Consider the following 13,411-nt stretch of genomic DNA (forward strand, 5'->3'; position numbering starts at 1 on the left):
CAAATGTATGATATTGTTACAAGTAAGAGGGCCATCTACTTTACCATGCCAAGGTCGTTAATCAACTACCCAAAAGTGTCAGCCGCCATCATGGGCGTCATCATTCTCTATAATCATGTGTCCGTTCCCTCCAGAATTAATCCAGCATGAAGTTGATCGTTGTATATTGTCGGTGAATCAAAAGAAATCATGTGATTTTTTTACAAGGTTTTCGCTTCTTGAGTCTGTGTTCGTTCAACTCCAGCCTCAACCCGTACCCTCAGCTGATTCCTGGTTTAGGTGGGATTCTCAAATCAATGTTACCTCGCATAATTCAACTTATTATTTTATTTCTGTTGATGCTACCATCGTCAATAATAATAATAATCAAAGTCACGTACAAAGAGGCTACTCGAAGAGGGGACGTGACATGGAGGCACTTGAAGCTCCATGCTAATACGGTTTTAACACAATTTCCATCCATGAAAATCAATCCTAGCGGAAAGGCATTATATCAGCACCCTAGGTTGAAAACAATTGTGAGCAAAGACAACGACACTAGTGGTAATAGTAACGGGAGGCTAATATTATATAAAACCGATAAAGATGAAGATAAAAATAAATTATATGGATGCAAATTTTGTTAATTGTATAATGAATTGGAGTTGAAGTCTAGTGGTGTCACCATAAAAGATGCATGGCTTTGGTTTTACTACTACGACAAAGGATGCGTTGAGGGTGATGATTTTAGCAACGCAGCACATGAAGATGATCTTATCAAGTCTTGCTTTGATAGAGGGGATTATTCAAGAGAAGAGCTTAAAGAAGCTGTTACGAAAATACTCGGTCATATCAACACATTACACTTCTCGCGCCCTTTGGGGATAGTCCAATCACAGAGTATCCTCAACAAGTTGTTAAACTTATAAGCATAGCATACCTTTACAAACATCAATACCTATGATTCAATCTTGTTGATGCGTTTGGAGACGCGGGGCGAGTCTAGGGGCCGTGATCAAATATGGGAATGGGGCTTTGCTGTTGGCAGGAAACTTGGGGTATAGGAACTTGGTGCTTGAGTGTGATGATGCCATCAATGTGGTTCGTGTGATTAAACAACTAGCAACAGGAAGGAGCTGCTCCTAACTTCTTATTCTTTGAGGATATTTTTGGAATTTGTAATTTTCTTTATAGCTTCAATTGCGTTCATGTTAAAAGATCCGGTAATACGGTTATCCACTTAGTTGTAAGATGGAAAATTGATCTTTTAATCTCTAATAGCTTTTTAAATGTATTATATTTTGTATATTTTGTGATCTCTTAATTTCTAACATTTTTGTCCAATTTAGGATTTGTTCTCTTCATCAAAAACAAGTAGATCTGATTTGATTTTTTTAAAAGATTTGGTGTGGTCTAATATGAATTTTTATTATCTAAACTTTGACCGTATTTTCAAATATGTAATTTTTATATTTTTTTTAATACGCAATAACAATAAGTAAATGATATTCAAAAGTTCTGACTGATCTGATCTGATCTAAATTTATGAAGGAATAAGGAATAAGTATTTAAAATAAATTGAAGAGAACAAGTTCTTAATTAATTTTAGACCGTATAGTAAAATTAAATAGTCTCGCCAAATACTACAAATTTTTTTTTTTAATCCAATTTACTATGGAGTAGTAAAACAAATTTGCTTTTTTTTTTATTATTTTTTTCTTTACGCGAAAAACAAATTTGCTTTCTTTAGCTGCCTTTCTTTACCAAAAATGGGAAAGAGAAATAAAGAATAGTCAATCAATTTTTATTTCTTAATGATGAACATTTGACTCTGGGTTCATAAACTCAAAATTTCATGATCTTCTTCTTAATTTTCTTCAAATTAAAATATTTTTCAATGATTTTCTGAAAGAGGAATTATCCTACAAAATAATGGAGGATGAAAATACTTTAATTGCAGAAAATTCGACCTTGAATGACCATTTTAATGGCGAATTATCGGAATTAAGCTCCACTGTATTCCTGGATCGTGTTGGCGAAGTCAATCTCTCTCTTAATTCAACTGGATTATCTTGGAAACCTGCAGATTATTCGATTGATGTAAGCCCCTTTCTCTTAATCAAAAAAAAAAAAAAAAAAAAAAAAAAAAACATTAATCGGGTGAAAATGATTTGTTTTCTGGTTTATATCATGGAAATTATGATTTATGGAATAATGGGTATTGTTGATATGATCATATTGATTTCATAGTTCTTCATTTTTTACTCTATGATTTTCTGGGTGTCTTTAAAATTTCAATTTTTATTGCCAGTTTAGTTTTACTTAAGCCTTTGTAATTACTCATTATGGGCTGTTAGAGTTATGAAGATTAGAGAATGAGTACTTTCCAATTTTCAATGATGTAGGTAATACAGGAATTAATAGAAATTAAGAATTTCCCAGCTTATTGTTTGCCATTGCCTTAGGCTTCTATCTTGTTTTGAACATGGTGCAATGAGGAATTTGTGGTTAGGGTGAGAATTGAACAAAATAAGGAATGAGAACAATCAATTCTAGGTTTATGCTCTCTGGTTCACTAAAAACCCATTTTAACACAATAGCCCATTAAACATGCGCGCCTCACTAATCTAATTTGAGGACAAAGGTTTGTTAGACCTTACATCTCACTCCAGTGCATTGGAAAAATAAGGGTCCAAATTTCCTCTCCCCTTCCCAAAATACATGAATTACTTGGGCTAGAGCTAAAGTCACACCATGTTGGAAATCTCCATGGTTTTGTCTAATGCCATAACATATCATTACCATGATACCTCACATCAAATTCCTTAATATAGCAGGATATAGACAATGGAGTGGTCAATTGTATGCATTTTTACCTCTGTTTCTACGATCGCAGAAAGGTTGTGAAGTTACTTATCATAGCAGTCTGTGTCCTACTTATTAAACAAATTTGTGGTGGTTCATGTTCAATGTACACATTGATCTAGCTATCTATTTCACTCAAGATATATGTTGACTTAATAGTTTCTATTTGAATTTAGAATTGGATTCTGTGGGATTCTCGCTTAACCACCATCTTTGTGAAAGCTCATTTGTACAGTGAAGCTGTCTTTTTTTTTTTCCCCTACTTATTTCGTGGGGAAAAGTTTTGGTGTTATGATTGTTTTAGTTAGAATATCCCATTGGGAATTAATTCTTTCCAAAGGTTTCCTCCATGATACCTTAAGGCTATGTATGGCTGTATGCCATGGATTCTATAAATATTACTAGTGCTGTGATCTTGACTTGGTCATTTTATTGTTAATTCCAAGTTTACAGCTATTCAGAGTGGTGGCTATAGTTTTTCCATTGGGGTAGCAGTCTATTATTCTGTTGAGCAATTGAGCATATACACGTACTTGGATTTGCCATTATCTTTTGATGCGCTTCTGTTTGTATTTTTATTTCAATGTAATTGTGTACTCATGGTTGGAAGTTGATGGTGGACTGTTTCACAGGATAAGTCATCATGTATTGGCCGTAAATATCACATTGAAAGTGATGCAGAAATAAAGTTTTCTGATGTATATGCTGCTGAGTCGGCTGATTGGGGATCAGTTCGTCAATCAACTAGATGCTGCTTTATGCATCAGGATTCAGAGGTTAGTTCCTTGTCTTCCAACCGTAGATTTTTTATTTTTTGACCATGATAGTTCGTTTATCAGTCTATATGTTATATTGCAGATGTACCTTTTTGTGGTACATGTTATGCAGAGATCAAAGGCCAAGGCATCTCTCTGGCACTTGGCAGAGTACACTTTTGGTCACAGCGATCAGCTTGTATGTAAATTGATAGTGAACAAAATAAAGTCGTATCTTGCAAAGCAAATTGGAAGACCAAAGAGCCTGTTGGTATGGTTTTCTGTAAATCTTTTTCTCTTGAAGCTCATCAACAAAAAGCTGCAAACTTATTATGCTTCTTTAATGTCCTAGGTCTTTGTCAATCCTAAAAGTGGCAAGGGGAACGGTCAAAATATATGGGGAGTCGTAGCTCCAATATTTTCTCGTGCTAAAGTGAGAACTCAGGTTTGTCTTTTGATCTATTTGTTTAGTTACTGTCACTGACCTATATATTCTATTGGAATTTTGAGATAATTGTTATTGTGTTATCTATGTTGATGCATGAAGACACCTTGTTTTTTGTATCTTCAACATTGTAACATATGTATGACACTATGACCTTCTTTGCCATTTTATACACATTCTAAATTCTTGTTATGGTTTGTTTTTTCAAATTTTCATGTTGGCTCTTCTTTCCAATCTCTTCCAATTTTCTCTCCCTCCCAACTGAACCTTGTGTTTCCTGTGTCACTGTCTTCTCTCTAGATATGTTGTATTATGCTAGTCTCTACCTCAAGCACTCTTCTATGCCTTTTGAGGTGAGGATGGAGGACAGAACTAGGTGGCTGGATTTGTTTAGTATTTTTGTTCAGTAAATTGGATGCAACAAATTTGGTGTGTGTCTGGGTCACATAGACAATGAGGTATATTGATCCCAGTCTTTCTCATGTAAGCTGACTTTCATGCGTACTCCAGTACCCCTTATAAATTTCTGATTACAACCATCAGTTTAGTTGGTTGACATTCTTGTCATTTATTATTTAGAAATTTCTCTGTCTGAGGTGTCTTAGCTACTTGCAGGCTTGCTCTATGATCAATGTTCATATTAGGAACAATGATGTATCATGAATCTTGATGATGTTGAACAACAACAGACCTTCATTTGAGTCTTTTTTTTAGCTTAAGTATTTGGTCTGCGGCTAACATCTTCTTTTGTCTACCATCTGTTAGGTAACAGTTACAGAGAGGGCAGGACATGCTTTCGATCTAGTGTCGTCTATGACAAACCGTGAACTGATTTCATTTGATGGTATTGTGGCTGTTGTAAGTTTGTGATTTGTTCTTTAAAGTTTTGTTAACTGATCTCCAGGCATCCTTGAACATTTGAATGGAACCAAACTGTTACCTTAGGGCTTTTTTAATTGCTAAGTTTTAAATTTCTCATATCCGTGAGGACTTTCTTTGTCTTTTTTCCCCTGTTTGGTTATGATGCCAATTGCCAAACATTAATTTTCTTATCTATGATGCCATTGGCGGATCTTAGCTGAAAATATTAGAGGAGCCGGGATTTAAATCTTTTACATCTCGCTCAAAACTAATCACTGTGTCCTAGTATTTTATAAATAAAATAAGGTTATTTAAGTTCATTAACTAAATTTCTCAAAAAAAAGTTCATTAAATAATTATTTATCTCCGTAAAAAAAAAATGCATTAACTAATTTATTACAATAATTTACTGGGGTCAAGCCCCAAATGGCCCCGGTGGAAAGCATTCTCTCGTTATTGTAAACTTTAGTTTATTTTGGTTGATGCAGTTTCTATGCATGTACCATTGATTTGTGTGTACTCATGGGGTAATCCTATCTTTATCCTCAATTGACTATATAGCTCTGTTTCTATTGGTTGCAGGGTGGTGATGGCTTATTCAATGAAATCCTAAATGGGCTTCTCAGGTCCAGGTTCAAGACCAAATCTACCCCCCTTCCTCCAGGTTTTATGGCTTCTCCAGGGGAAGAATCAAGTGCCTCAGTCCCTTATCCAAGTGAAATTAATGCAGGTACTTTTAACCCCAATGAAGACCAGTCCCCTCTGCTTCCAACTTCAAGACATTATGAATCTCAATTTCCAAGTTCCAGTATGTACCATAATTAGTTATATCATTGTAATGATGTATCCCAATTTCGGCTTTGTTCAACTTATTTAGGTGCTTCTTTGTGAATGGATGTGTCTAAAATTGCAGGAATTGAAGATGGTGTATGCAGCACAGGTTGGTTTACACCAGGCTAACTTCATGTTAACTTTTAGTGCCTCACTTTAAGTCTTTTATGTGCTTTAGGGCTTTAGCTCTTTATAGAACTTTATGTTGGCCAATTCTTTGACTACTTTCTTGCTTGTAATTTCAGCTGATGAAGATGTTGAATTTTCTTTTCCTCATGAAAGATTCAGATTTGGACTCATTCCAGCAGGCTCGACTGATGCTATTGTGATTTGGTAATCTTCGGGAAATTGTTACTTTTCATAATATTTTTCTTTTTATTTTGAAAATAATGTCTTTGTTTAATTTCTTTGCCTTTTTCCTTATCTTTTTTCCCCTTCACTTTCTTTCTCCTTATTGAAAATGGGGTGATTAGGGGTGGTTAGGGGTGTGGGGGGGGGGGGGAAGTATGTCATTCTTTGTAGTGGGGAACACCTAGGACTGCTTCCAGGGGAGTAAACCAACAAGCCTGTTATTCCTTTACCTTTTCTCTGATTTTGACCGTGTTGGTCAAGGTTATGACAGTGTAGTTTAAGTGTACCTTTCTATTTTAATCTCCTTTGATTTGCTCTGGATACAATTTTCATCCAAGTCAATGTGATCTCTAAATGTTGATTTCTGCTCTCAGTAAGTTAATTAATTATCAGTCTATGGCGCATGATGGTGCCAGTCCATGCTATCGGTCCCTTTTAAATCACAGGCCTTGCAGATCGCCTTATCCATTCTGTCATTTCTGTGTATCTTTTGTTGTGCTTGATTTATCTTAGGATGGAAAACGTGTACAGCTTTATGTATGCTCCATGGATACTGATACTAACTTCACATATTCCCCTTACAATTTTTTTGGATAATGTGTAACTTGGTGCCCTTTGCAAGCTTCTAATTGTTTATTCATATCTGAATGTTTATGTCCACTTTTTTCCTTAAGAGTTATGATATGATTGAAACTTTGTGCTTTACTCTTGCATGCAGTACAACAGGAGTGAGAGATCCCATAACATCAGCATTACACATTGTCCTTGGGAAAAGAATTGGTCTTGATATAGCTCAAGTTGTTAAGTGGAAAACAACCATGAACTCAGACATTGAACCCTCTGTACATTACACAGCCTCTTTTGTCGGGTAATTTACAAATGCTTATACGCTTTCAGATTTCTTAAAGTCCCTGAATATTTTCCTGGCCTTTATATAAGATTTGCAGCATGTTGTGTCCAAGGTATTATGCATTTGTTCTTGTTTTATTGGGTTGTGGAAGAATCGGAAGGGCTAGATAGAGGCTTTACCTGTATATATCGTTCAGATCTTCTTTATATGTTGATGGCACTTTACTGCGTCTTGAAGGACTGAAAATTTTAGTTTTGCATTCTTGTACAATCTTACACTCTCCATCCGTCTAAGAAGTGTTTTCTTATAATCTTATACTGCACCAATTTTATCTGCATTCCATATCAGTTCTTCACATGCATGCAACTAAATTAGTTCTAAAGAGAGAGTTTTCCAGCTGTTAGCTTGTTCATATGTTGCTCCTGTGAACATTCTTTCTCTGATCAGCATGCAGACCAACCTTAAGCACCTTCTTGGCTTACTCTGATTCGAGATCTTAGGAGCTAGATCTTGTTTATTTATATAAAACCGGCTATCATGCGAATTTTGATGCTTTGTATGTTGTGCATGGGAACCTTGCCTAGTCGTGGTCACTCGTGGTAAATTATGAGAGTTCAGATGAGAAAACACTCGGGAGACTGCTCACCTGTTGCCAATCAAGGAGAATTTAGGATATTTATGGGAAATAATAGGTAGTTCTGTTCAATCACCTTTATTTCAACCTATCGTCCAGATTAAGGCGCATAATCCCTATTTGTTGAATCATTTACGTTTGAAGAACAAGTGACTGAAGGATTTAGAAACCTCACTGAAAGCACATTTCTTGCATTTTGCATACTCCTTAATTTATTGTAAATTATACTGCTTAATAAATTGCTTCAAAGCAACCATTACAGGGTTAGTTAGACCTTGTTAAGCTAAGTGACTTTTCTGAATTTATACTACAAGAATAAAATTTATACCGAATAACTGAACCAATCACCCTGCATTGATGTAGGCATTTCACTTTTCTTAAATTGTCTCATCTATTACTATTATTATCATTTTCGGCTGTCTATTGCGAAAGCATTTGTTATAACCTGTGGATGTGTATTGTGATGCACCTTGGCCTCATAGCCTTGGCCTTTGTTTCTTTTATGCTTTTGTGAGAGTGAAGTTTATTGTATATGGAGTACTTCAATTCTTCATCCTTGTTGTTGAACTAATATTAGCTAGAAAAATGTTGTAACAAAAGAGAAGTTTCTTGATATTCCTTCTTTATGCTATTTGACATTTATTTATGCAGTTAAAGTATTTATTAATGACACAACGCTAAAAGCCTTGCAGTTATGGTTTTTATGGAGATGTCATTACAGAGAGTGAGAAATATCGCTGGATGGGTCCAAAACGTTATGACTTCGCAGGGACAAAAGTTTTTCTCAAACACAGGTAGCTATCTTAGTTGTTTCAGTATAGCATGCATGCCCCCAGTGGACTGATTGTAAAATTTATAATGCGGTCTAAAACACTGGTTCAGCATCGATTATACACTGGTTTAGCCTCAACGTGTATGAAAATAAGGGCTTCCTATGAGTGGAGCCAAGCCAAAGAAAAATCATATATGAGCAGGCTTGACTCTGTGGTCCCAATTTCAAGCTTGATAAAAGCCAAGCAATGAGCCTGCCTCAGCATTTTATTTTAGATTTCAATTGTTTTTCTTTTTTCCTTAAAAAATTCCTTCTTATTTTCAATAAATCTCCAATCGTTTTATTTCAAATTGATTCACTTCATCTCTTGTGTGTTAGACGCATTCATAATCATATATTTGTTGTAGTTGTCTCTCCCCTATAGTTTGGTTTATGTTATTATACTCCTAAATATTTTTGGCGCTGCAAATATATTGTCAACTTGTCTATGTTAGTTTGTTTATTTGGTCAATATATACAAATCTACCCAATCAACTATTTATTTTCACTACACTATGATTTTATTGGTTAGTTTTAACTCATGAATTAGACTTATTAATATTTGTGAAAAATCAAAAATGGAAAATTTCCATAGGATGTATGGGGAATCTATTATCCTCCCATGCCACGAAGTAATTTGTTTCTATTGATTTTTTTATTTTATAATTTCTTTTTTAAATCCTTAAAGGTCAAATGAATTAGCCACCCCATAAAGTAACTCATAATTTTTTAATGGAAAAGAAAAATTAAATGGCAAAATATGGTTGAATAGGCCTATGAGCTTTTAATTTTAACAACTTGTTTGTGCTTGGCTCATTTAATATAGAAGTTAGAATACAAGTTTAAATAATTGCCAAGCCAAGCTTTTGACAGAGCTGAGCTAGAACTTGTGAGCATTTTGGCTTGCTGCCTTTTCTAATGAATGTGGTCATATAGTATGATATCTTGGATTAAACCACAAAAACAAGTATACAAAACATGATTTGTAAGGATAAAAAAAAAGTCTGGGTTCAATCCCTCTGCATGCTTGATAATTGATATAGCTTTTTACACTATCCTGCATTCTCGTTGATTTATTGATTATTTTTTAGGTCATATGAGGCTGAATTATCATACTTGGATGTCAAGTCTAAGAATACCGATCCAGATTCCAAAGATGATGATTTGATTGGGGGTGTGGAGTCATGCCAGGGCCTTAAGAGAAAATGTGAGCGAATAATTTGCAGAGCTAATTGCAAAGTCTGCAACACACCATACACGGGCATGATGAAATCAAAATGGTTGAAAACTAGAGGAAATTTCCTTAGTGTAGGTGCTGCTGTCATGTCTTGTCGAAATGAAAGAGCTCCTGATGGTTTAGTGGCTGATGCGCACCTTACAGATGGTCTCCTGCATCTTATCTTGGTGAAAAATTGCTCGCATGCACTATATTTGTGGTAAGTTTGGGTCTCTTTTTTGGCATTTTTTTTTTCGTGCGAATGAGCCATATGGGCAATAGAAATTACAAATGGGGTGGGGGCATTTGAACTTGTGACCTATTGTACACAATCCCTCAATCTTAACCACTAGGTCAAGCCCTCATCGGTACTGAAATTTTGTTTTGCAATGACCATTTAGTGCACGACAGTCTAATCATTCCGAGTTCTTTAGGTGATAGATCCTAGAGAGATATCTGAGCAGGTCATCAGCTGTTAATGTATGTTGATATAGTCTGTGTAAATTGTAGTATCAGTATCATAGGCAGAAAATCACCCCTAAAATTCACAGATGCATCCCTAAGAGCTTAAGTTTTATTGAACACCCTTGAGCAACTATTAGACACTTGTTTTCCACGAGCTGACAATTTGGATGGCGAGATCCTACAATCTCATAAACTGTAATAATTGTGCATTAATTTAGGTAGGAGGGAGCATGTGAACTATATATAAAGTTTAACTGAGTAAACTATTAGCCTTATGCCCTTATTAGGTCTTTGTTCTAAACGCAAATTTTATCTGGTTCTTTGTAATCTCTGCCTCAGAGTTTGGTTTCCTGACTAATCGCCTCATTTGGGGGGAATGATGTTTCTGCAATTTCTGAATTGAAAGTTCGAAGTTGACTACTGAATATTGAAAAGTTGCCACATGATTAAAATTATGTATTGATGCTGTTGCATGATCTTTGCAGGCACCTAACCCATCTAGCTAAAAAGGGTGGATCTCCCCTTGATTTCAAGTTTGTAGAACATTACAAGGTATTGTGCTCTTAATCTTTCATAACTTCCAATTTCTTCTAATTCTCAAATGGATGTCTTCCTTATCAGGTTTTTTTTTTTTTTTTTTTTTGGTACTATTTGCAGACCCCTGCATTTGCTTTTACATCTTATGGCAAAGAGGGTGTTTGGAATTTGGATGGCGAGATCCTACGAGCTCATAAACTGTCAGCCCAGGTTTTCCGCGGTCTTATCAGCTTATTTGCGAATGGCCCTGAAGTGTAACTGAATACTGTACACTGTAAAGTTGTGACCATAATTCTGTTATATACCGATATTAGAACACTTTAGTTGATAAAAGATGCACAGGTAGTAATTTGTGCTGAAATTTTGCCTGAAAATAAATCTCAGTTTTCACTTTGAGATAAATCTGTAATTCCAAGTTTCTGATTGGGCACAGTGCTTCAGGATTCTCATCAATAAGCTCTAAAGTTGTCAAAATTCAAAGTCGATTGTCTTATACTCTTATTGTACCAAATCTCATTATGCGTGACACAAAGGTTATGGGTTCAGATCTCATCCCCCTCCCTCCCCCTTCCCCCCCCCCCCCACCCAAAAAAAAAAAAAAAAAAAAAAAAAAAAAAACCACTTTCAAGTGGATTATTAAGCGATGGGTATGAAAAGACCTATGTTAAAGGACCATTTTAGCCATCAACTTAAGCTTTAGGTTGAAGTCCACGAATATGCTTTATATACTCTATCAGCATTTGACCATTAAGAAACTATAATTAAATTGCACTCCTTACATGATTATGAATTTATTAAATGGTTGTTAATGTACATGACGTAACTTAATTAGTAGGCGTTTGTTTGTCCGTGCCCTTAAACATACTTAGATAATTTTATACCAGTATATTACTATAGCTTATTACAATCTCAGATGGTTCTACTAGTAGTATAATAGTAAAGTATTGAGTTTGTAACTTGTACTTTTCTTTTCATAATGTAAGCATCTATCAGCTGAATGGTGCTTAATCATTGAATAAACATATCTTAATCATGAATATATTTATTAATTAAGCTCAAGTAGAGAACTTTCAAACTAAATATAAAAATAAAAAGAAAAGTGAAGTAGACAGGATAAAATTAGCATATTCCAATATTTTTTTGATGACATTTTATTTGGGTTGCATGTTGGCATAATATTGTGATTAAACGTACTTTCTATGCTAATATATACTTTAGCTTATGTTGTCACTAAACGTGCTAGCACTAATGATAGTCATTTTGTCAAACAAATCGTTGTCTTTGATTAATTATAATTCTTCAGAAAATGCTACTCATCCATATTTGACATAAACTTTGTAATGTATTTATTTAATTTTTTTCTAATGTCATTTTCAGTGTTTGTAGTTTCAAAAGGATACCGATTATATATATAGTTCCTCAATTTCATATTATTTGACCACTTCCTAATTTTTTTTTATCCGTGGCATATTAATGTGTTTTGTTAATACTTAATATCAACAAAGGTTATTTATACTTCAATAAACTAGTCATTTTTAAAACCAAATTAAAGCAATAGCTCACAAATTCTACTGATTTGAGTTTATATGTATAACCTTAAAAAAGCCAACTAAGCTCCTTAGTAATAGAATGAGCAAAGATTATACAAAACAAATGTTGTTATATACAACTGGATGTACGTCTTACCAAAGTTGTTTTTTTTTTTTTTTTTGGATAATTAAAGAATGTTATTGCTCATTTAATCATTAAATGAGCAAAAACTAATTGACCATGGGTGCATGTTGTACCTGAGTGTATATAAAAATTTTCAAAGATCATACTTCGTATTATTTGTGGATAGGAGTATAATTCTTTTTAATTACATACACCTACATAATTATATTGATATACATTTTAGGTCAATTAGGAGGGAACTGCTAATGCTAACGGCAAAGTAGTATAGGATGAAAAATTACTCTAAAGATTTTATACACCTTTGGCAAATTTTTTAAAAAATTTGTTTTTAAAATGAACGTGCCAATTTGTTTTTCCTTATTATGCTTTAATACAAGAGTGCTAACCTTTAATCTTTAACCAGGTATCTTTGACAGTTCAACTAAGAAAATGACAGAAAATTATAGCTGAAAATATGGAGGGAAATAGGGAAAAAAAAAATAGTAAATATCAAAGAAAAGTCAGATAAGATGACCTCTGGAGTAAATTCTCTAATAATAATGAAATGGTCATACTTCTCTTATACGTAGTGTTAAGTTATGAATAATGGTAGTTTTCAAATTATCCTGCATGGTTCTGAGTTTGGGTTTCAGTAGCTAGTTTGAGTCAAACTTGTCCCTCATACTACATCATTAATATTCATATTGGGACGGATCCGATGCCAATTCCTTGGGACGGAGGGAGTAATGCATAACGAAGTCTCTAATATAGTAATATTTAAGTCAACAATTTGATCGACATAACTTGTTTGTAGTTAAAGGTTAAGCACACAAACAAAAAAAAAAAAAAAAAAAAAAAAAAAAAAAAAAATCTAAGGGTTTTTGGCAAAATTTTCCAATACATTAAGGTAAAGAGGTAAAATGTGGTTTTTATTTAGAGACAAAATTTATTAGTAGAATAAGACTTTTATTTTAAGACGGAGGGCGTAACTACTTTAATTTATCATTATATAGGTTATTGTTACAACGCAATTTAATATTTTATGATATGGTGTTTGCTTAATCAAAATCTGAACACGTAACCTAGTTTGCTAAGACAATTATTAGAAGGTTATTAATTACCAGTCAAAGTATTTGAGGACCACTTCATATCAGGCAA

General features: G+C 34.1%; 1 protein-coding gene across 5 annotated transcripts; it reads left to right on the top strand.

The window, feature by feature from the left end:
- Positions 1-1,752: 1,752 nt before the first annotated feature.
- LOC145630338 (ceramide kinase-like) lies at positions 1,753-11,094 on the top strand. Of its 5 annotated transcripts, none has more exons than XM_081682591.1 (13): positions 1,753-2,079; positions 3,477-3,620; positions 3,703-3,870; positions 3,952-4,032; positions 4,810-4,902; positions 5,488-5,713; positions 5,819-5,845; positions 5,982-6,069; positions 6,806-6,955; positions 8,264-8,365; positions 9,474-9,818; positions 10,549-10,615; positions 10,721-11,094. In XM_081682591.1, the coding sequence occupies exons 1-13, from the start codon at positions 1,912-1,914 to the stop codon at positions 10,856-10,858; spliced, it is 1,797 nt and encodes a 598-aa protein (XP_081538717.1). In that variant the 5' UTR covers positions 1,753-1,911; the 3' UTR covers positions 10,859-11,094. The 5 variants fall into 5 exon arrangements, with proteins under 5 accessions (XP_081538717.1, XP_081538716.1, XP_081538719.1 ...); XM_081682590.1 differs by having other exon boundaries at positions 3,952-4,044; positions 10,721-11,093; XM_081682593.1 differs by having other exon boundaries at positions 3,952-4,044; positions 5,488-5,635; positions 10,721-11,093.
- Positions 11,095-13,411: the final 2,317 nt, after the last annotated feature.

The sequence above is a fragment of the Chenopodium album genome, chromosome 5, assembly GCF_948465745.1.
Source record: "Chenopodium album chromosome 5, dcCheAlbu1.1, whole genome shotgun sequence".
In the NCBI taxonomy this organism is placed as follows: domain Eukaryota; kingdom Viridiplantae; phylum Streptophyta; class Magnoliopsida; order Caryophyllales; family Amaranthaceae; genus Chenopodium; species Chenopodium album.